The sequence below is a fragment of the Alligator mississippiensis genome, chromosome 1 (assembly GCF_030867095.1).
Source record: "Alligator mississippiensis isolate rAllMis1 chromosome 1, rAllMis1, whole genome shotgun sequence".
NCBI classification, from domain to species: Eukaryota; Metazoa; Chordata; order Crocodylia; family Alligatoridae; genus Alligator; species Alligator mississippiensis.
In genome coordinates, this window is record NC_081824.1 from 416,845,521 (window position 1) to 416,869,941 (window position 24,421).

The window sequence follows — 24,421 nt, forward strand, 5'->3', positions numbered from 1 at the left end:
TTAAATTGGTAGTGTTTTGTTCTGTACTTTGTAGCTTCTTATGTCCATTACTAGACAGAATGGACAACTATCCAGTATTTAGGATAAATTGGATGAAGGGAGCCTCTTTAACTACTGGATTGTATATATTGGACTTCAATTCCCAGAGTGCTGATTTGGTAACTCACTATTGTACAGACCATCTAATTTCTCACTAGTGGAACTTCATAAACTAAATACATTCCCAGTACTTGCTGAACTGAAGCCTTAAACCTTCAGAAGCTTAACCATCATTAGGACTAGTTTCTCACTTTTATTTAATGTACACCTATGGGGTACTTATTGTCTTTCTCTGACATGCTTTGAGGAATAACTTGATTTTGTTGTTTTAGATGTTTTCTTATTAAGACCAACTGAACTAAGAACAAAATGACAACTGTGAGATATGAACAAGGATCGGAACCACCAGAAGTTCAAGAGTAAGTGGTTCACCAGAAACTTCACAACTTGCAGTGTGTGTAAGCTTTTGTCCATCTGTCCCTTGAGTTTTCCCAGTGCTCTTCAGTGTAATGTAAGTACAAGAATGGCTGAAAACACAGAATGCTGCTGCTACATGTTGTTGTGTACATATGGAAGACCAAGTGCAAGTTTTGAGAAGGAAAATGTTCAGTAATAGTTGATTTGCCTGTTTTGTGAAGAAATAGTCAAGAACTGAGTGAAGAAGTGTCATGAGCTAACCTGATCACTATAATGAAAATGATAAAAGGATGCATGTTTCTATTTGAAAGAGGATACCATATCTAATGTAGGACAGACTGGGCATAACTTTCCAGCTTAAATGGCTTTCACTTTTTGGTTTTTTCCCCTCAATATCCTGAAAAATACTCTCCTTTTAAAGGGTAGCTGAGTTAATGTACACAAGTTCAGGCTCTTTACCTAATAAAATATCACCCCAGTAGTTTGGCTCCATCTCTGATCTCCTTTCATGAAGTTATGGTAGCAGTTAGGTTTCTCTCTTTTTTTTGCAATTTAACTTGCTTCATTGTGAACAAGTTTTCAGTAGCAACTTGAATTACCTTGCTTTGGCAAATTCAAGGTATTCCTAGTCAAACTACAGTAAAAGCTTTATCTGGCATGAGTGGTGTAAGGGGGGTGTTGGTCATTTAGAAACTCTGGTTACCTGAGGCAGGGGTTTTCAGAGGGTGGTGGCAGTGGCTGCATGTGGAGCAGCAGCACTGCAGGGAAGTGGGTGGGTGCAGCAGGTGCATGCAAGCTTCTTTACATGCTATTGAAATAAGAACCACATGGTTAAAACCTTGGATCTTGTAGAAAATTATGGTTGAAAGGGACCTCAGGAGGTCATCTAGTCCAATCCCTTGCTCAAGCAGGACCATCTGACTATATATAACATCCCAGCCAAGGTTTTGTCTAGCTGAGTCTTAAAATCCTTTGAGGATGGAGATTCCACAATCTCTCTGGTTAGCCTGTTCCAGTGCTTTACTACTCTTCTAGTGAGAAGTGTGGGGGTTTTTTTGTGTGGTTTTCTTGTGTTTTTTTTTGTTTTGTTTTGTTTTTTTCTTCTTGTATCTAACCTAACCTTCCTGTGCTGCAACTTGAAACGGTTGTTCTTTGTTCTGTTATCTGCCACCACTGAAAACAGTCTCTAGCTCCATCCTCTTAGTAACTAACCATCCTTCAGGTAGTTGAAGGCTGATGTTAAATCCCCTTTCAGTCTTCTCTTCTGCAGAATAAATAAGCCCAGTTCCCTCAGCCTCTCCTCGTGTTATGTGCTCCAGCCCCCTAAACATTCTTGTTGCCTTCTGCTGGACTCTCTCCAATTTGTCCACATCATTTAGTGGGAGGCCCAAAACTGGACAAAGTATTCCAGATGTGTTCTCACCAGTGCTGGATAGAAGGGAATAATCACTTCCCTTGATCTGCTGGCAGACCAGTATGGTGTTAACCTTCATGGCAACAAGGGTACACTATGTCGGCTCATCCAGCTGATTGTCCACTGTAACCCACAGGTCCTTTGCAGAGGTGTAGCTTAGCTAGTCAGTCTCCAACCTGTACTGGTGCATGGGATTGTTGGGTTCTGGGTGCCAGACTCTGTACTTGTCTCATGAGGCTCAATCCTCCAATTTTGTTGAGGTCTCTCTGAATCCTAGTCCCACCCTCTGGCATACCTACTCCTTTCCCTGCCCCCGCCCCCACCTTGGTGTCCTCTGCAAAGCTGCCAATGGTGCACTCATCCCATCTTTGAGATGGATGATGATGGCATTGAACAAAACCAGCCCCAGGACTCACCCTTGGGGTACTCTGCCTGATACTGGCTGCCAATTGAATATCAAGCCATTGATTATTACCCTTTGAGCCTGATAGTCCAGCCAGTTTTTCTATGCAGCATAGAGTCCATTCATCCAATGCATACTTCCTTGGCTTGCTGGTGAGAATGTTGTGGGAGAGACCACATCAAAATCCTTGGTAAAGTTAAGGTATATCATGTCCACTGTTCTTCCTGCATCTACCAAGCCAGTCTTCTCTTTATGGAAGGCAATCAAGTTGGTCAGGCATGATTTTTTTTGCCCTTGGTGAATTGATATAAACTGTTCCTGTCTTATGCTTAGAAATTGATTCCTTGAGAATTTGCTCCATGATTTTTTTTTTATTTTTTTTTTTTTTTTTTAATTCTCACCCCCACCCTTCAGTTGTCTCAGATCTTTCAATTGCCACAAGTTTACAAGGATAATGGTCAGTAGCTCTGTAACTGCATTGGGCAACTTCCATAGCACCTTTTGGGTGATCATGTCTGGTCCCATGGAGTTGCCTCATCTGGCTCTTCTAAATGGTCCCTAACCTATTCTCTAGCCACTGTCTGCTCACCTCCTCCCCAAACTGCTACCAGGTGCAGTAGTCTGGGAGCTGACCTTGCCTGTGAAGACTGAGGTGAAAAAAAGGATGCAGTACTCAATGCCTGTTGTAAGGTTGCCTCCCCCATTCAGTAAGAGACTCACACTTTCCCTAATCTTCCTCTGGTTGCTGACATGCTTGTAACCAAGAGGGTTTTTCTACCATTCACATCCCTTGCTAGCTGCAACTCCAGTTGCACTTTGGCCTTCCTGACTTCATCCCTGCACACCTGGGCAATACTCCTCCCTAGTTGTTTGCCCAAGTTCCACTTATAAGCTTCCTTTTTTTGTTTTTTAGCTCACTGAAGTGTTTCCTGCTAAGCCAAGCTGGTCTTCTGCCATATTTGCTAGACTTCCTGTGCATTGGGATGGCTTGTTCTTGTACCCTCAGTAAGGTTTCTTTACCACTGGTGATTCTGGACTCCCTTCCCCTTCACATTGGCCTCCCAGGGAGTCCTGCCCATCAGCTAGTTGAGTACATCAAAGTCTGGCTTGTCTAAAGTCCAAGGCTCAACTGCTGCTCTCCTGTCTGCCTTTTCCTCAGGATTCTGAACTTGATCATATCATGGTCACTTAAGTAACTTTCAGGTTTTGGGCCTACATAAATACTAAGCTGTGTGTTAAGACAACCAGCTTTGAGCTTGTGCTTGGTGTTTTGTTTTGTTTTTTTGTTTCTTTTCTTTTTCCCCAATTCTTACCTGGGTAACACTTAGGCACACAGTCCACCTTAATATAGAAGTACAGATATATATCAAACTTGCCACAGCAGATTGCACACAGCTTCTACTGGCCTCAGATATAAAATATTTTCAGGGAGTAGGTGTATTTCATTTTGTTTAACTTTCATGTTTGGAAAAACCTCCCATATCTGGAGCAAGGCTCACGCTCTCTCTTTTTCCCTCCTTCCAATGCTGCAACTTCTGTCTAGTGGAGAATTAAATTACTTAAACAGTACTGCCAGCTCTTAGAACCCAAGTATCACTAATCTGGTTTAAATAATTGAACATACAGTCTGGCCTCTTCATAAGCCTTATAAAGTTCATGGGTTCATCTTCTTTCTCTGCAACCATGAGGGTTTAAAAAAAAAAAAATCTTTAACAAATTCTGGGACTTGCGTTGCAACTCCCAGGATCTGTACCTCTTAGAAAAATGTTAAATATGAATTGCATTAAATTATATATTTTATCATGCTGTGCTTTGACAGCATACTAATTTTTTTTGGGGGGGGGGGGGGGCTTATGGAGGAAAGGTTAAGTAATTCATTTTGGATGCTGATGGATTTTTAAAGAGTTCGACTTGACCTTGTAACCCTAGTAATGTTTATAACAGTACACACTTCTGCAGGTTGTGCAACAGTAGTACAAAAATGTGTACCAGTCCAGATGGAGAAGTGGTAGGTGGGGAGTGTAAAGGGTTTAGCAGACCCTGAGAACTTGCATGGTCCTCCTAAAGCTGTATATCCCTTAGCTTTTGAGCTTCCTGACTTCAGCATTTAGAACACTGACCTGAACAGTTTTTAAAGTCCTTATCTAGTTAAAATTTATTCAGGAGGAAGTTTCTTAAAAATTTCTTGTGAAGAGTTAACTTTTTAAGGGAATATATAGCTGGTAGTAACTGACAAAGTGCTGCTTTAGCATTTATTTGATTGGCACTGATCCCCTTTCCCTTTCCTGTCTGGTATCCTGTTTTTAACAGAAATGTTTCTGTGAATTGCTTTATGATGTAAGAGCTCATACTTCTTGAACAGTACTTTATTGTACTGGACTTGGCATTTTAGGTATGCTGAAATAGTTTTGCATCTGTATAGTCTACTGCTTCCTGAGCACTGTATATTGAGCATTCCAGGGTACTGGAATTGTAAGTGTTTGTAATATCCATTCATTTGAGAATGTACATGTTTAATGGCTCTCACTTCTTTATTTATTGTTTTCCCAATTAAGATTTTAGAAGAAACTGAATTTGAGGGGCTGGGGAGAGGTAGAAGAGATGACATAATCCAGTAGGTAATGGGAGGTGCCACAGCTGCACTGAATTGGTAGTTACTGTTTGGTTTTGCATGCAGATGTGTTTTTAAAAAAAAAAAACCCAAAAAAACAACAACGCAAAAAACCAAACAACTCATACCTTCTATTAAATATTACACTGATATCCCAAGTTTCTTTCTAACATATCAAATTTAAGTTGACTTGAAGGAGAGGCTGTTTTTAGCCCCCATAAGAGAGCTAGACTTGTGTGGGGTTTTTTTGTTTTTGTTTTGGGGTTTTTTTTTCTTCCCCTCCCCCCTCATTTTGAGTAAGAAACTTCAAAAACAGAATAGACAAACAGTCAGTAACCTTCCTCCTCTTATTGTGCTCCCCACCATGAGCTTTGTGTAGGTGTAGATCAGTTCATCTTCCTTGGTAAGTGCCATGAGAGCAAGTTCTCTGCTCATAATAGAAAGTAATCTCACATTCTTGGTGTTGTGGAAACATTCTGTGATATTGGAGTCCAGCTGCTTGTTGTTGGAAAAGCTACCAAACTGCCAGATGGCCTTGCTGACAAGCATATACTGAAAAACGTATTCCCTTAGGGGTCAACTGGAGGGAAAGCTGCTACAATCTTCAATTTTCAAATTGGTTCTAACTGAAGATACAGGTCCAGTTCTAATCCTGAAAACTTTAGCTTCCATACATACCACAACTTATTTTGGTTTATTATCTATTGGCACTCTAATCATTGGTGTATACTAATAACAAGGCTCTTGCTGAACTTTTTCGTTGTCTGTTGGCCAATATACCATAGTATCTATACAAACAACAGATGCAGGGTACAGATGCATTTTGCAGACCGAGTTGGAGAAGCATAAGCTTTTGGGAGCAGGACTACATCAGACAGCCATGCTAAGCTGAAGTGAAGTCAGGGTAAAGACTGCAGGGTGCATCTAACTCACAAAAGCTAATGCATCCAATTCAGTAAGAGCTCACTTCATTCTAACTAACACTCCATCCATTACTATTTGTATATGCTGACTGGCATTGTTGTAGAATGTCACACTGGAAATCAGTAGGCCTGTGAATAAGGAAGTACTCTATTTGGAGGACAGTGGTTCTGTTCAGAGATTTGGATCACTATCCTGAATCTATTCAGATTAACTGAGGAGAAGCAGGCACAGCCAGGCAGCTGTAGGCTCTCCTGCAGCTTTTCTGGCTGTGCCTGCCTCTCCTGGGGCAGGGGGAGCTGCAGGAGAAGCCCTCATGGGTGCCTGGCCCAGCCCTGGCCTAGTCCCAGCACTCAAACCCCAAACCCAACCCCCCCCCCCCCCCCCCCCAGCTCTAGAAGCAGTAACTGGGGCCTTTGGCAGTGGTGATTGGGGCACTTGTGGCAGAGTGCAGTCCTGAACTGACCTATAAAACATATATGCCTTCTATTTCTAAGAGCATCTTGGATGTAGTCATTGTACCATTCTCTGAGCCTGGTGTTAACTGAACTCAGCATGGCACTATCTCTGCTTCTAGTGATAGCCAGCTGGGGCAGAGCCTTAGCCCATTATGTTGGCCTATATCACTGCTGTTTGTCCCTCCAAGGACCTGTAATGCCCTAAGCACTTGACTTGTTTCCTTGACAGCTTTGAAAAGCCACCAGAGGCCAGTGTAAAGATTGATGATGGCCGTGATGAAGATGGTGAACCGGACAGCTGTATCAAGTAAGTCCTCTGGTCTCTAAAAGGAATCTAAGTCTACATAATTCTGGTTTTTAACAACAGCATCCCTTGGTAATGGCTTAAATTACAGCAGAATTGTAGAATATACAGTATAATATTCTAATAGCTTCAGATGGGAGACTAAAATTCTACTGTAATCTAATTTGTCAGTGCTCTAATCAACTAGATCTCTCCTGTGTTGGTGAAGGTGGTACTGCCTCTGCAGTGTCCCTTGGCATGAAGGTGGTTCCTCTGTCCTTGACTCTCCTGTTGCTGCCTGTTTGTTGAATGGAGGTGGAAGGACTGAGAAATGCTGTTGCAAGATACTTTGTGCAGCTATAGCATAGTTTCTTACCAATGGCATCAAGCAGTTGCTGTATGGAGGCCATGATGCATTTAATCATATACAAATAAAATGCTGGCAATATAGACTTCAAAAGCCTCTTATTGCTATATGAGGCAACTGAGTCTTTAAGCCTTGACTAAAATGTTAGTTAAGTAATATAACTTCCTGTAAAACACTTCTTAGGGCACTTTATGGTTAGATGTGTAAGAGTACTTTTAAAAAGTGCTTCAAAGACTGATTCCAATGAAGATGTATTGCTAGAATTTTTTTGGGTCAACCTGTGTGGGGCTGAATTGACATATCCTGAGCCTTAAGTCTATTGGAGGTGTTTAAACTTTTACTTGAGAATTTATTTGGTCTTTCCACTTCATCTTTTTAAAAGACTAATCTCAAACTTTCTTAAAGCTAAAACTTCATATTATCACATTGAAGCCTCCTTTACAAAGGCAGTCTCTGCTGGTAGGAGACTTCTGGCTAGTCATTGAACAAACATCTTCCAGATCTATAACCTACTGTTTCTTACTATGCTCAAAACCTGTAATTGGATTACTGTTGATTAGGTAATCACTAACTTAGTGCTACACAATACTAAGTCTGCAAACCGGTTTATCTCTTTCAAAACACTGTACACATGAAAACAACAAATGCAAAATGGGAACTGCATATCTTTCAGTCTCTGCAAACCTGCTTCTAGGGTGTGGCTAGGGAGGTGTGCGGCTTATAGTTGGAGAAGAATCTTACTAGTAATTCCCTTTATAGAAGGTTAAAGCAAAATTAAGCTAGCTATGCAACTACTTTACAAGCATCATGTATATTACTTTTAGTAGCTCTTTGGATGATAAACTTGACTGCAGTAGTGATGTAAAAGTGACTTAATGGCTGATGTGACAAACTGTATTTAACTTTAATTTTTTGTTGCTTTCTTAACAGGGATATTAAGACACAAATTTCTCCATTTGTGATGTCTTTTGGATTCAGGTACGGGGTGGGTATATGCATATATAATACAAGTATAAGTGGGAGGGAGATGCAAAATACACTTCTAGCCATTTTGCTGTAAAGCAAAATATCAAATCTTGGCTGTGCAAAGCTTACTCTGAATAAAATTCAGAAGAGCTTCTTGGGGAAACTCTTCTGTTGCTGCCGGGAGGGAAGAATGAATGCTGATAGAACTATTACAAGTCTCACGGGGCATGTCTACTGCACTTGAAGCATCTCTTGTAGACTAATTCTGTTGCACATTAGCACAGCAGGAAAAACCTGTGCCAATATGCAGTTTAAATTAGTCTACTACACATTAGCATCACAAAAAGCATGCACCAGCACTAATACTGCACCATAAGAATTGGCACTGCTGTGTAAGTTTAGTATCTGTAATTACAGGTACAAAAAACTTAATGCATTGTAATTATGGCACATTAATGAACACACAAATGTGCCCAAAGAGACTTCACCAAGACAAGTCTAGGCTGTTTGTTCGTCTTTAAATAGAATGTAATGTATTGCTTAACACTTGGCTAATGATTGACATCTTCCTTGAGTCCATGTGTGTTTGTAGTTTGGACTACACTAACTCTTGGCTCTGAACTTGCTGGTCCCCTGCTAGCGGCTTTCATTTCCAGCTGCTGAAGTGAAGATGACTTGACTAAAAAGAGTGGATGGAGGGCAGATGCAGGCTCATGTTGTATTTTAGATGCAGTTTCACTAATTGCTTTAATATTGCATTTCTAAACTTGAGATAATAAAATTAACTAATTGATGGATTAGTGGAAAAACATAGCGTGTATTTTCTTTTAACTACAAATGGGTTATAAGGCTAATTTTAGAAATGTAATCTTCAAGTGCATAGCCTTGCTGACAATGTTCTTGTATCATTTTCCTCATAGTGAGATATTCTTTTTGTCTTGTAGAGTATTTGGTATTGTACTTATATTTGTAGACATTGCACTTCTGATTGTGGACTTGGCTGTTAGTGACACGCAAAGGAACACTAAACAGACCCTTGAAGGTGTTTCCTTGGGGATAGCTCTCTTCTTCTTTGTTGATGTTCACCTGCGAGTATTTGTGGAGGGGTAAGATTCAATGCCCATGGGGCACTTTTTTTCCATTAAATAGCCATGGATATCTAGAGGGGTGGCACCCAAACCAGGCTCTAGAAAGCTGAAATTGAGGTGGGGCTGTTCATTCTCAGCACAATTTTCTTAGGCTATTTAGAGCAGTCTGTCTCTCTTGCTCTAGTTCCACAGTGTGGGACAGGAGGATCTGGGGTTTCTTATGCTACCACAATACAAATAAAATTGCTTTATTAAGAATGAGCAAATTCTCTCATCTTGTTTTTAGGAAGTCTTCCAATGAGCTGCTTCAACTCTTGGGAACAACCCTAAACATGGCAAACGTTCTAATATAATAAAAGCCTTAGTTTGTCTGTCCATAATGCTCCAGGCCAACTGCATGTGCTGCTGAGAGGGTGCATGCTGATCTGGCTGCGAGGCTCCAGAGCATTACAGATGGAGGGAACTTCCAGGCCCTTTCCACACCCTTCCCTCCAACAAAAGTCAGCAGGGAGGGAGGCAAGGGGGGGGGTCCTGGTGGCAGTGCCCCCCACCACTGCTGCATCCCCTTTCTGCTGCTGCTGCCTAGCCCCAACAACAGCTGGCAGAGAGGCAGGTGGTAGAGGGGAGGCACATTGCATGCAGCTGGGTATCAGTGGCTGTGCAAGCTTTCCCTCTTGCATTTCTAGCTCATGTATCTGCTCTGTTCTCAAACAACAACAGAGGTGAGGCCTGGAGGATGATTAAAACAATTGGAACACACTACTACAGTATAGATCACTCTGTATAGCTAACTAGAATTGAGTTCACAGGGCTTATGGAGAGCTGCTCACTGCATAAGAAGCGACAAGGAGGCTTAGTGTGTCTACATGGAATAAGTCAGCACTGAAGAGACTCTTGCTAGCTCTTCAGTAAAATATAGAAGCAAGATAACTGGCTGACCAGTGAGCTCTGTTGTAGTGGATCCAGAACCCCTCTCTCTGTCTTGAGCTACCTTGCATTATTGGATGGCTGCTATGCACAGCACCATATAAGATGGAAAGGGAAATCTCTGCCCCTAGAGTATTTATACATCACAAAACACTAGAGGTGCACTGATATCAGTGCCATATTGAGTGGCACTGATTTGAAAGGAAAACTTAACATTATTGGCTCTCTTGGCTTTTAAATATACTTAAAATATAAAATGCCTTCTGGCTGGGACCCCCTGGGGCCCCCCTGGATGCTGCATGCATACTGCAGCTGTGTGGATGGACATGGCCAGGAATACAGCCAGGCAGTGTAGAGAGCAGTGCCATGCAGGTAAGTCTGTGGAGGGGAAGAGGCATAGGGAGGGTGGGGTGCAGATCAAGGTCCCCACAGCAAGAGAGGGAGTGGGGCTAAAGGTGCTGCCCAGCTAGGGCAGTGAATTGAACCCCGGAGCAGGATGGAGCCACGGGCACCTCATTCTAGAGGTATGGGGGAGAGGAGGCAGCTCCATGCTGCTGCATATGTCCTTGGAATGGGGGGGAGGGCATATGCCCCCCAGACTTGTGCATGGAGCAGAGGTGGGCTGCCCACTGCAGGCTCAGGGCTCTCTACCCTGCCGCCTTTGTCCTGGGAGCCATGTGTTGGCTGTATGTCCTCTACCCATCTGACAGCAGTGGCAAGTTGTACCTCTTGCTGCCAGGCAGGCAGGGGATGCATGGCCAGCAGACTGCTCCCAAGGCAAAGGCAGCAGAGTAGAGAGCCCCAAGCCCACAGCAGGCAGCCTGCCTCCACTCTTGGCCACTTGGCTCTCCTTCTAAAAGCATCCCCATGCTTGGTGGTGGCACTTTGAACTAAAGCTCACATGACAAGCTTTAGTTCAAGTGCCCCCACTGCCACTTTTTTTTGTTTTTGTTTGTTTTTAAGTGCCTGGATGCTGATTTCCCCCCCCCCCCCCCCCCCCCCCGGATGATCTGCCCATGGCTCTGTCCTGTTTCCTGCCCCTGCCTCAGTCCTGTTCACTGACCTGGCTGGGCAGTGCCCTCTGCCCCTGCCTCACTCCCTCCCTTACCATGGGGAGCATCAATCTGCCCCTTTTCCTACACAGACTTACCTGCAGGGAGCTGCTCTCCATGCTGCCTAGCTGTAAATCAGTTATCATCAGATCAGTATAGGCCTATTTTTTTTATTTTTTTTTTTAAAGGCCTGGTGAATTATTGGCTATCAATATTGGCCAAGAAAATCTTTATTGGTGCATCCCTACAAAACGCAGGAAGTGGCATCTGTATACCTGGCTTGCAGTGATAATCCTCTCCCATCTGGAAGGTCTTTAGCAAATCACTTGACTGGTTAAGCACTCCCCAAAGCTTTGAATCCCTTATGTGAACTGCCCTGGATAACCAAGAGTATAATTACTGTCAGAACCAACTAATGTTGAACAGTATAAGGGTAGTCTCTTTTAAATAAATAAAAACAAAATTGTTAGTTCTTCCAAGAAGAATACATAATACCGTGATAAAATAAACTGGAATGATTCTTGGCAACATGATATGGCTACTTCCTAGTATTTTAAGGGGGAGCATCTAAAACTTTGCCCTCTTTCTCCCCAGCTTCAGAACCTACTTCAGATCCAAACTGAATATCTTGGATGCCCTCATTGTTGTGGGAACTCTGTTGATTAATATGGTGTATTCTTTCTCTGGCTTCAGTGCAGCAGACAAGATCCCAAGGTAAATGTTTGCTATACTTGAAGTGAGCATTAGAAGGATTTACTGGTTTGGGGAACAACAACTTAACTTGAACATAATTAGAAATATAATCAAGATTTGCACTGACTGCATGCAGTGAGGGGACAGTTGGTTCTTAGTTGTGCCTTTGGATTAGTCACTGCACTCTATACAGAAATACTCTCTGCCTCTTATTTGAAAGATTACAATTTAATTAGACAAAAATACTACTTTCCCAACATTGTGGGAGTAGTAGTAGAGCAGGGAAAAAAAAAATATAATGTCATTTGACTTCCATTTCGGGATGAAAGACTTTTGAGGAAAAGGTGAAGAGGCAAATGCAGAGTAAAGTTGAGGCAGAGACTTCTCCAACTCCTTTTCCCTGCCTGTCTCACAAATGGCCAAATAACCCTAGGCAGGGAAAGTTGGACCTAACTAACCCTTGTTCCATGATGAGGCCCTTGCTTAAGCAAATGGGTATTCAAGGGAGCAGCCATCCAGTAAGTGGTGCTGGCTATCAGCAGACATTCTAGCCTGCCAAAAACAGGTGAGTTTACTCCTAAGAATTACCTGAAAGTGCATACAGGCAGGTTGTTGAGAAACTTGAGGGGGTTAAGAAGAACAGGGAGATGGACACTCTAAGAAGTAGAAGGGAGACTAATGTGGGCTGGAGAAGCCTACTGAAACTTCAGTGCACCCCAGGGAGGGATGCCCAAGGCTGCCTTCCTATTAATTCAGGTGCTAGGATGGGAGATGAGACTTCTTGAAGGTTCCTAGAAACCTGAACCTTTGCAAGGTGAGTTGAGTCTAAGCTGTCTGGTGCCAAAGTAAAGATTTATCCTTTTTTGTTCCTTTAACTGCCTACTGGCTTTCTGGAACAGCCACCTAGCACTCCTAATTGGACTCCTTCCTGCCAAACCCCAATCTTCTGACTGTCCCCCACTCCCATTGGCTAAGCCTGGTAAGGTCTAAAATCTGCACAGGAAGCAGAAGCTTGTACTTGAGGCAAAACTTGACTCTTTAAGTGTGCATATTCTATTCTTTCCCACCTGTGCCACTTAAACAAATGTAGGTAGTGACTTTGCTACTTACTACATTCAACAATACTAGAACTAGGTAAGATGCAAGGAAACTGGATTGTAGCTTTGAAAAAAGTAAGGTCTCCTTTACACATCTTGTAAGGAACTTTGTGCATCTCATTCCTACCAGATGATGTAGAGGCTGAGAACCTAAGCAGGCTTAAAGAGGATTGGACAGATCCATGCAGGATAGACCTATTGATAGTTTTATTAAAGTTTTTATGGATGCAAGTTCCAAATTGGGACTCCTAGATCTAGAGGCATAACAGGGTGACGGCAACAGTTGTTCTTGCCAGCAGTGGCTCTCTGCCCCTTGCTTCCCCAGTCAGCACCTGGGGCTGCTGTCCTTCGTGTCATCTTTACCCTCTAGTTAGACTACTAACTTGGCCTCTGAATATTGGAAGATATAAGCAGATCAGTCTGCATAAGCCCTGCATAGATGCTCTGGGAAAGTGTCTGCTCTGTACTAGCATGAAGGAATGCTGGGCTAGAAAGATGGACCTATGTTCTGGTCCAGGATGACATCTTGTGTTCTTAACTAGTGATATTTAGGAGCTGCTGCTCTAAGTGATATACATAAGGGCCTTTTTGTGAGAAGCTGGAGAAACCAGTTTTGAAGAGCATTTGTTACTTAAGCTTTCCTAAAACCATAGAAATCAGCATCTTTCTTACCACTTCAGAGTTTAATTCTTAACTTGTAAAAACTTCTTCAAGTGTTTAGTTAACCCAAATGGATAAAGGATTAAAGGTGGACTCTAGCACTACTCCAATTCTGGACTTTAGTTGGCAGACAGGCTTTTATAGGAGACAGAGGTAAACATGGTAATCTGATAGCCCCCCTCATGTTCAAAACTAGCATTGAACATAAGTGCAGTGACTCTTGGGGGGGGGGGGAACTATGGGAACAAACCAGATTATCTTGCTTCCTTGCACTTATTATGGCCTGGTTTAAAGTTGTGGGGGAATTTAGCCAGGCCATAATAAATGCAAGGAAGCAAGATAATCTGGTTTGTTTCCAGAAAAATGAAGTTTTTCTGTAACAACACACTCTTGAAGTAGTTTTCCCCTCCAAATAAAGTTATGGAGGCTAGATTACCTTGACAACCTTTCCCCACCCCCTGCCAAAACAGAACTCTAGATTTTTTTTTTTTTTTTGGCTTGTAATCTAAACATGTAATCATTTTAATAAATACCTAGGGTTTGAGGTTTTTTTGTTTTAAGATTTATACACAAATTGTGACTAAACTCATGGAACTTCATCATGCCTGCATGTTTAAATTTGGGGAAGTGGGGGGAGCCTTTTTAAGAATAAAACCCTATTAATATTTCAACTTAAAATAGGACTTGTTCAGGCTTATTCCACTACTAGGCTGACTTTTTCTCTTTACTGCTAGAATGGTTATCTTCCTTCGAGCTCTGAGAATTATCATTCTGATAAGAATATTTCGCCTAGCCTCACAAAAGAAACAACTTGAAAAGGTGACCAGGAGGATGGTAAGTTAGCTTAGTAGCATGCTGACAAGCAGTGGTGATGTGTTTCTTTGCTTTTATTATCTAAATAAGAAGTGTTGTGAGAAGGGATAAATGAGCTCTTGTTTTTTCCTGTCTCCTTTGCCCGTCTCTATCTTTGTACTCATGAATCTAGTTGGGCACAGCCAGAGGTGTAAGGAGGCATACAGGCCAGGGGCTGCAGCAACTCCCAGCTGCTGGCATGCTGCTGCCCTGGTCAACTCACCCTAGTTAAGCTACTGGATGTAGCTAGTTTTAAAATAGCATGCTGTGTGCAGACCAGAAGAGTAGCAACAGTATTAGCTGACATCTTCTAGAAAGATGTTTCAGTGACTGGAAGCAAACACACAAATATCTAAGAAATGCTAGGGTACTTCTGAAGATAGACCACTTCAGTGTGTCTCTTTTTGAGAAACTGCCTGTATACCAATGTAGTTGTAGCCTTTTTTAATTCCAGAGTTCAACTGAGCAGTGCAATGTTGCTGTTGGCCAGCACCACTTCAGTACCAAGCAGTCATACATTTCTCTCAAAACAGACTTCCTGCTGTAGTTGCAGAATACAGGAGTTTACAGTTAGAGATTGCTGTCAAATTTTAACTCTGTGACTTTAAAACTTGTTACCCTGTCTTATTACAGTTCACCAAGCTTGAAATATTGTCCCCCAAAATTTTTAACATAGGATGAATTTGAAGTGAACATCGAGCAGGGTGCATTTGCAACTTTTGGGGGTTTTTCTTAAACCCCAAATTTTAATGTGCTCTCACCTTGTTTAGAATTTTCTCTATCACTTGTGACCGTGACTCTTCAAGGGAAAGGTTTTGCTATATAAAAAAACAAAACTTGAAGTAAGGAAGGTATGTTGCCAGCATCTATCACCTTGAGGCTCAAGTATACTTCTTCTTGAGAGAACAGAAGTGCAAAACATCACCTTGAATAAAAGAAGGTAGCTAGACTTCTCTAACAAATAAATAGAGATAGAAGAGACCTCCAAAAAGGTGACATCTATTCAATGTAGAATTAACTCTAAAGTTGTCTAGAACAGTTTAGAGAGCATTAAAGTAAGTGTAGGCTTGGTCCCACCAGTCTTACACTTCCTGTTCCAGTATTTAACTCCCTTCCCTACAAAACTTTTTTTGTTGAGGTTGAACTGCTAACTCTCTATCCCTAGCAGTTTCTACAAGGGAGAAATTTTTAATTTTTTTTTGCCATGTTTCTTTTTATAACTTTTGAAGACTCTTATGAACTTGCCAACTCCTACTCCAGTTATTTTATTCCTAAACCAAAATGGGAAGAAAGGCTGAAGGTATTTGTACATGCACATTTTTTATTCTTTATCCTTTTATTGAAATGAGGGGGGGAAAAATGGAGGTACAAATATTGAAGTTTGAAGCCTAGTCCTATGATTGAAGCTGGCAGGTGTCACAAAGCCAAGGGGTGGGTAGTAGATGCCATAAAGCAGAACTGTCAAACTCATCTGGCCCTGCAGACTGGATGTGGGGCCAGCCTGAAGACTGGATGCAACCCACAGACCAGCTCCACACTGGAGCCAGTGGACACAGCTGGTCCAGTGTGGGAAGCTCATACAATGCATATGCTGGAACTTAGTCTGGTGCTTTTTTGTGTGGAGCTAGCTAGCATGGGGCATGCATGAGGTGCCTGTACCAAACTGGTCTTGTGTTCTGGCTTTGTGGGGCCAATTACCAGCTCCATCTAGAGCCAGTGTACAGTGCTGGTCTAGAAGGGGGTACATGCACCCCCTTCCTGAATGCAGCACATGTACTAGGTCCAAGCCCACATACTAAATGGGACTGGCACAGTGCATGCAACCATGCTCCTTCACTCCCAAACTTAGACTTCATATATTATTAATGCTGCTGCTGTTTTTTGTTGTGTGTTTTTTTTGTTTGTTTTTTTTTTTTTGGGGGGGGGGGGGTTCCTTCAAGTCTTTGTGCAACCTACCCAGACATCAAACACTGCAGCCTTCTCTACGTTTTGTCCCTTATTAGCCTGGCCCTCCCTGTTCAGTGATTCATAGATGCTAAGGTCGGAAGGGACCTCAATAGATCATCGAGTCTGACCCCCTGCATAGGCAGGAGAGTGCTGGGTTCAGATGACCCCAGCTAGATGCTTATCTAACCTCCTCTTGAAGACCCCCAGGGTAGGGGAGAGCACCACCTCCCTTGGGAGCCCATTCCAGACCTTGGCCACTCTAGACATTAGGAAGAACTTCACAGTTAGTCTAAATCTGCTCTCTGCTAGCTTGTGGCCATTATTTCTTGTAACCCCTGGGGGCGCCTTCGTGAATAAAACCTCACTAATTCCCTTCTGTGCCCCCGTGATGAACTTATAGGCAGCCACAAGGTCGCCTCAACCTTCTCTTGCAGAGGTTGAAGAGGTCCAGGTGCCCTAGTCTCTCCTCATAGGGCTTGGCTTGCAAGCCCTTAACCATACGAGTGGCCCTTCTCTGGACCCTCTCCAGGTTATCCACATCCTTCTTGAAGCGCGGCATCCAAAACTGCATGCAGTATTCCAACTGCAGTCTGACCAGTGCCTGATAGAGGGGAAGTATCACCACCTTGGACCTGTTCATCATGCATCTGCTGATGCACGATAAAGTGCCATTGGCTTTTCTGATGGCTTCGTCACACTGCCGGCTCATGTTCATCTTGGAATCCACTAGGACTCCAAGATCCCTTTCTACTTACCTGCCTCCAAGCAGGTCATTCCCTAGGCAGTAGGTATGCTGGACACTTTTCTTCCCTAGGTGCAGCACTTTGCATTTCTCCTTGTTGAATTGCATTCTGTTGTTTTCTGCCCACTTGTCCAACCTGTCCAGGTCTGCTTGTAGTTGTTCCCTGCCCTCTGGCGTGTCTACTTCTCCCCACAGTTGTCATCCGCAAACTTGGACAGAGTACACTTCACTCCCTCGTCCAAGTAGCTGATGAAGATATTGAAGTGAGTTCTTCTTACTCCTATTAAAGGAACACCAAGAAATGATGTTCTTGTTTGTGGTGTTTTTCTTGTTTTGTTTTTAAAGTCCCCACTACTGCCACTTCTGAAGTGCAGGATGCTGAATACATGAGGCATTGTGGGCACTTCAGTTATCTTGGGAGCTGCTCCTAAATAAATAAAGCACCCCTTTCTTCCCCCCCTCCCCAATCTAGGTTTTTTTAGACATGTCATCTTTTTGGGTCCTCCTATCTCTGTCCAGATGATAGTTTTTGTTGGTGTGGGGGTTTTTTTTGTTGTTGTTTTTTCTTAAATAAAATAAAGTCTAGGACTTTACTTTGCTCATCATTGAAGGGTGTTTTTTTCCTGATACTTCCCAGCTTGACCTAGCAAGGAGCTGCTGGGGGGAGGGCAACTTGGAGGCAGGGGCACATGCATCTGCATGCATGTGCATCCTATACCCCCAACCAATAGTATTCTCCAGGCAGGGTGATGGGAGCATCCCTGGCAGCTGCATGCGGCAGGTCTCTCTATGGGGGCAGGGGTTGGAGGACCAGGGCTTGAACTGTCTGGGGGTATGTAGCAGTGTGGGTACTAGGGCTGCAGCAGGGCAGGGGGGGATGAGGGAGCAGGGCCTGCTCCTCCAATAGGGGGAAGGGTGGTGGCCCTTCAGGGGCAGCAGGGTGCTGTGTGGCTAGACCAATACCACCAGGGCCAGCATCCTTTCTCATGGGGGCAGGGCAGCCAGGAGATGCAGCGGGGCTGGGGGAGCAGGGGGCTGCCATTCCCAAGTGAGAGGCACTGACAAGACTGGGGAGGCTGTGGCTTGGGAGTGGGGTGGGGGCAGGGGGGAGACTGGGTCAGGAGTGCAGGGCACAAACAGTGCTGGGGGCTGTTGGGAGTGAAGGGCATCAGCAGGGACAAGGGGTACAATGGGTCAGGAGTGAGGGGCACCACTATGGCCTGGGGGGTTGGGTACTGTGGGTTGGGAGTGAGGGGCAGCAGCAGGGCTGGGGGAGGGCTATGGCTTGGGAGTGAGGGGCAGGGCTTGGGCACATTACTGTGACCCTTCCTCCTGTCCCTAATAGCTGTACTTTTGTTTTTGTTTTTTGTTTTTTTTAAACTGGAAATACAGTAACCCTACCCAGTGGTTCCCAACCTCCTTTTCTGTGCCCCACTGCTGGGAGCAGAGTGCGGCAGGACTGGTGGCCCAGGGGCAGCAGCAGGGGAGCTCCCGGCACATGGTGCAGCTCATCTCATCTCTTCTGTGTGGTGCCACCGGCAGTGCCCTTGTGACCCGCATTTGGCTTGTGACCCAGGGTTGGGAACTTCTGCCCTAACCCTTGTGACCATCCTAGAGCCTTCTGCTCCAGTCTCATCCCTGTGTGGGTAGGAATGGAACTGGGATCAGGTTGCTTGAGACAAAGCAACAGAAGTGTTCCATAAACTTAAAATGTACTATATACTTTAACCTCAGAGTGCATTTACGTGTGATATGTGGGGCTGCTAGAGCATGTCAATGTATGTGCTCCAGCAGACTATTAAATAGTCTGCTCTATGCTGGATTTCCAGCATGTTGAACAGGCTCCCCATACATATGTATCAGTAGTGCAGAGCATCTCCATGCTGAGAAAACGGTGGTGCCCTCTGAACTAAAGCACATCAAATGGGTCTTTATTTCAAAGTACCTCACCACCTTTTTTTCAGTGTGGGGATGCACTGCACTACTGATGCATGTGATGCATGGGTGCTGTTAATTAACACAGCTTGCTAATTAAGAGCACCCAGTGTCTCACATCAGAAATGCATGTAAAAATGCCCGGAGTTGGCAATATACCCATGCCATTGTCCTGTATCAGCGTAGGCTAGGATGAGTATGTTTGTTCAGCAGTGTGGTGAAGTTGATCATGTCCCTGGGGATGTGCATTCAGCTGCTTGTTTTGTTTTCCTTCAGTGAAGCTATTGCTAGCTACTGATTCCTGAAATCTTGTGCAGACAAGGCCTAATGAAGCATTGACTTGCCAGTAGGAATGCAAGACCCAACTGCTTTACATAATCCCTCATACTTTTTTTTTTTTTTTTTTTTTAATGCAGGGGACCTGACGCTTTGCCTCTCACTAATTATACCTTCCCCTGATAATGGAAATTGGTCTAGAAAACTACCAGTATTACAGATGATCACAAGTCTACTTGGGGTTCCTGTACTCACTTCTATGCATGGTTTGTTTGTTGTTTTCCCCTGACAGGTCTCGGAAAACAAAAGGCGTTATATGAAAGATGGCTTTGATCTGGATCTCACTTACGTTACTGGTTTGTACACTTAAAGCATTGTCCAGTTCAAACCTGCTGGCACATCCACCCACTGTTCTATGCCTAGCATTCTGAACAAGGGCACGCGTGACTTGGAGCACTGCCTACCCTGGAACAGTGAGGAGCAGAGGTGGACAATCCACTTGGAGGACCATTATGTAAAATGGCTAGTGCAGGAAACTAGTTAAAATTTTAATATTTTTGTAATTACAAAGGCACACTTAAAGCTTGTGCCACACAATGGTGCTTGCAGCAAAAGTTTTTTGTTGTTTTTTTTTATGATGTTGCCTGTAACTAATTTTGGTCTTAACATTTAAAATGAGTGCCTCAGCTCTTGAAGCTATATGGCTTTTTGCCTTAAGTTTGAAACATTAGTACTACCAGCTTGTAGATTTTCTGATGTGTGGCTTGTGGGATTTTTTTTTTTTTTTTCTTAGACCGTGTTATTGCAATGTCATTCCCATCTTCTGGAAAGCAGTCTTTCTATAGGAATCCTATAGAGGTAAATCTTCTAATCACTCCTGACTTGTGACTTAAGTTTACAGAACTGAATTTCTGCACTCTACTTCCTATGTCTGCCAGGATACTGTGGATTGGATGAGAAATGCTAAACTGTCTCTGTGTGGTTTTATGGGTTAAAATTGAAGGCTTTTTTTTTTTATGCCAGTACCAAGTGAATATATGGACAGTAGACTTAACACTATCTTGTGTTTTTACTGTTTTGTTTTGGCTACCTCTTGTGGTTATGGAGACCCATTTTTGTAACGTCTGAATTTTGACTTCTGCTTCCAAAGACCTTCTGAGGGGGTGTCTCCCCTCCTTTTTTTTTCTTAATGAATACTAGAAGCCTTAAACTTATCCCCCTGGTTAGCGGGAATGAATGAAGTGCAATCATATTGCACTAAATTCAATCTTATGAATACACAAGTGTGCAGTTCCTTTTAAAGGAAAGGCAGACAAATTGAGTAGTATGCTGAAGCCAGATAAGAGCCTGAGCTATTGCTTCATATTTAAGATCGGAGCTTCACTTTTTTTTCAAATGTTATGAATGCAGTTGCTGTACATCCACCTTGCTTAAGGTTGAGTGGCAGCTGTTTAGTGTGAACATGTGTAACACTAAATAGTTGAGCTCAAATAAGTCTCAACTGTCATCTTTTTTTTTTTTAGGAAGTTGTGAAGTTCTTTGACACAAAGCATAAGGATCACTATAAAATCTACAACCTCTGCAGTAAGTCTTTAAGAATATCAGCAAGTAACATGGGTTTTCAAGCCAAGTTCAGAAGGGTTTAATGTCCAGGGTGTGTGGTATGTCTGCCTTCTGTACTGAGCTTTACTACTTGGAGCATCAAGTGTGGAATGAGACTATGTACCAATGTTAACAAGGCATGTCAAAAGCCTCCATGGTATGTTGGCTTTCTCAGGGAGAAGGCAGAGTAGACTGATACTAACTAGGTAATGGGAAAAGTCTGTGAGGAAGTATTGGATTTTCTGAAGTCAAAGCTCTCCTTGACTTCAGTGGGGCTAGGACTTGATCCCTGCTCTTATTGATACCCTGGATGGTACAGAGGGCTGTTAAGAACCAGAAACTGTTTCACTGAAACCTACTGGTAGGCTGGAGCTTGGGTGCGTCTCGGGTGTAGTAGATCTCCAACTTTTTATGATCGACTGCAGGTTGAACTGAGGTGGTTGGATATGATTATCTCCAGTTAAATGAAGGAATAATAAAATGGCTCCTTTTTTTTAGTTTTGGCTGTTACAACCATGAGTCATCCTTTACTCCTGCCCAGGATTAATTGGTAGTTAAAAGCATTGTGCTGTGGTGCAGAGAGCTAGAAGGAGTATGGGCTTCTGATTTGGAAAGACCCAGAATAGTAGTTAGCCCAAAAGCCCACAAATGGCTATTCTATGACCAGGTGGTAGGAGCCAACAGCAAGTCGGACCAGCTACTAAAAATGGAAAAGCTCAGACCAAAGGACTGTGACCTGAAAGCTGGCTCGCTTTTTCAGCTTGCTCACTTTCCAAATTGAGCTTTCTTCTTTATTGGTTTAAATCCTAGCTAAAATGTTCATACCACACTATGGTGCTAGATCCTAGTATCTGCTAGTTATGCACATTCAAAACACAGCCAGAGTAAACTTGATATTAACTTCCTTATGCCAATGAAGTGAGAACTCTTTCTTATAGGTGAAAAAGGCTATGACCCAAAGTACTTCCACTACAGAGTAGAAAGAATCTTCATTGATGACCACAATGTCCCTACTCTGGTGTGAGTAATCTTTCTGTTCTTGGGGGTTTTTAAGACCCAGCTAGATAAAGCCTTGGCTGGGACGGTTATAGCACATGAGCTCCTGCTTTGAGCAGGAGGTAGACTAGACTTCCTGTGGCTCCTTTCAACCCTAATGTTCTACTGTTCTAATACAAGCTTCCCTCACTTTATACTGTACATGCATTCCTGGAAAATGGTGCATAACTTGAATTTTCATAAAAGGAACCCACTTTACAATGTAACGAATAGGGTTACATTCCAAGACCTTGACTTTACTGACACCAAGACCCATTTCTACCACTCTCTCTTACAAGGCCATTTTGGTACTTGCCAGCAGCAGACGGTACACACAAGCACAGGGCACTGTCATAATGATGGCAACTGAAGAAATGCATATTGCAGACAAGGAGCAGATCCTCACAGACTATATTTTGGTGCACATCACTCCCACAATGCACTGCCCAAAGCAGATGACTGGGCTTTCACCGTGCCCATTGCATAAGAGTGAATTTACCTTGCATATAACACATTTTTGGTATTAAAGGGTCATCACATAAGAGCAAATTTGTACATGCAGAACCTGCACAAAGCAAGGGAAGCCTGTAGACTAGTATTTGTCCCTCTTCTTGTTTACTATAAGATGTAGAAATGTTTCTAACACTTAGTGTTTTTATCCAGGGACATGCTGAAGTTTACTGCCAGTGTCCGGGAGTGGATGAAACAGGATGAAGAAAACATCATAGCAATTCACTGCAAAGGAGGCAAGGGTAGGAGTGCTTATTTTAGCAAGTAAGAGGATCAAAGACAAAGTACTAACACTACAGTAGTAAGATTTAACTTAATGAGTCTTCAACTAACTGATCAAACTACAGATTGATGCAAATACTACATGAGCATGGGATAACTTAGATGTATTGTGGTCTAAGTTGCATGCTAACAAGTCTGTACTCCTTACACAGAGGTCCCAAAACTTTTTACAGAGTCCAGGATAAAATTTTCAAAGTTGTACAAGAATAACCCTCAAAGTCTGAACAGTAGATTATATTAAGAAGTACTGAGTTTTGCAACAATTGTGACATAAAAAAACAACAAAAACTCCCTTGCCCCTCAGACTGGACAAAGCAATTCTAGCCTTCAAGAAATCCTGGTTGTAGGACCCAAGCAACCCTTTGGAACAGTTCTCAGTCCAAGGCTATTGCCACTGCAAAGACTTCTATGTCCTGAGCTTCAATAAAATTTATTATAATGCCTGTGGGCAAACCTTCACTATAAGATACTAAAATTGGCTTAAAAAGCACCTATCAAAGCAGCTGTCTAAAACTGTCCTTGTTAACATGCCCAAACTTGTCAATAAAGTTGAGCTGCACTCAACTTTTTCAAAGTTCAGCACTCATGAAAACTTTTCACACTTAACTTTAAAAACAAACAAAAAACCCCTCTAAATATGTTTGTAAACCAACCCCTCTCCTCCCACCATGACTGGTTTTGAGTGATCTCCTTACTCTCAACAATCTGAAGAACAGACTGGTATTGTCAATCTCTTTAAAGCAAGACTCCTTTCTTGCTTGTAGTGCTGGGGCATGACTGATTTTAGTGAATTCTACTTTGAAAATCATTAATTTTGTTAACTCACTCCCCTTTAGAGCAGTATCTGGATTTTTCTCAGGAATGGGCTTTAATGAACTTGCACCTAAATTTACAAGCTTAACTTCACAACGGATGGACTTTCTTTTTGTGTTCAGTAATTTTGAAATCTGCTACAAGATCCTAGCTTCTGGTAACACTTGCAGTTTTAGAAATAACATATGTAACTTCATGTTGCCAGTCATGTGCAACTTCAGGTACCTTGATAGATGAATTGGATTTTTCTTTCTTTTCTAATGCAGGCAGGACTGGAACAATGGTCTGTACCTGGCTTATTGACAGTGATCAATTTGAAAGTGCAAAGGTATGAAACTGATAAAGGGGTGTTTTTGTATTTTAAACCAAATTAAAGTTAGCAAAGGATGAGGTATCTTTCTGAGTAGAACGATGCTACCTAGGGAGATTCTCCCTCTGAATGGCATGCCTCATTCTGCTTTCAAAATGAACAACTTTTTGAGATGTAAACCTTCACTACTCAAGGGGATGGAAAATAGTAGCAGTTGGGAAGATCTAGGGGATGAGCCATGCTGGGCTGACCTGTCTAGAAGCACTTGACTGCCTTCAACTGCTTTTCATATTCTCACCTTTTTTAAGCTTTTTAATATCCCAACTTTCTAAAGTCCATTCTCTATATGAGGTTTGGTTTGCTTGGTTTACTCAAAGCTGAATCAACTTTGAATGTCCATGTTGTCGCCTTCCCCTTTCCTCCCCCCTCCCCCAAGCAATCTGTTGCCATTGGCTAACATCTACCAAATCGATACACGTGGTATCTTGCGTGAAACTGTTGTTTTTGAAGAACTGATTTTTCTTTTTCACTTGATCTGGAGACTAAGATGCTTACTATCTGGTGTGGGATAATGATGGGATAGGGAGGGGGCGAGGAAATCTAACGAGGCCTAGTCTGATTGTTATAGTCATAACTAGCAAACTTTCAAGCAAAAAAAAAAAAAAAAAGTTGCCCTGTTTTAAATATTGAGTATATCCCTCCTTGGAAGCCAGTGAATTCA

The 24,421-nt window shown here is 42.7% G+C and overlaps 2 protein-coding genes across 4 annotated transcripts in view; one reads left to right on the forward strand and one right to left on the reverse strand.

Annotated features, from left to right (window-relative positions):
• The window catches only part of LOC102575733 (fibrinogen-like protein 1), a 76,629-nt gene that overhangs the window by 33,816 nt on the left and 18,392 nt on the right, over positions 1 to 24,421 (reverse strand). The window lies entirely within an intron of this gene.
• LOC102575963 (phosphatidylinositol 3,4,5-trisphosphate 3-phosphatase TPTE2) overlaps positions 1 to 24,421 on the forward strand; it is a 37,534-nt gene that overhangs the window by 962 nt on the left and 12,151 nt on the right. For all 3 annotated transcript variants that reach the window (XM_019491353.2, XM_019491352.2, XM_019491355.2), the window contains 12 exons: positions 372 to 458; positions 6,493 to 6,570; positions 7,844 to 7,891; positions 8,824 to 8,985; positions 11,541 to 11,660; positions 14,131 to 14,230; positions 19,441 to 19,504; positions 19,942 to 20,006; positions 20,672 to 20,732; positions 21,689 to 21,770; positions 22,449 to 22,537; positions 23,657 to 23,718. In XM_019491353.2, the coding sequence (XP_019346898.1) occupies positions 409 to 458; positions 6,493 to 6,570; positions 7,844 to 7,891; positions 8,824 to 8,985; positions 11,541 to 11,660; positions 14,131 to 14,230; positions 19,441 to 19,504; positions 19,942 to 20,006; positions 20,672 to 20,732; positions 21,689 to 21,770; positions 22,449 to 22,537; positions 23,657 to 23,718 (981 nt within the window). In that variant the 5' untranslated portion in view covers positions 372 to 408. Of the gene's footprint in view, positions 1 to 371; positions 459 to 6,492; positions 6,571 to 7,843; positions 7,892 to 8,823; positions 8,986 to 11,540; positions 11,661 to 14,130; positions 14,231 to 19,440; positions 19,505 to 19,941; positions 20,007 to 20,671; positions 20,733 to 21,688; positions 21,771 to 22,448; positions 22,538 to 23,656; positions 23,719 to 24,421 lie in introns of those variants that run through there.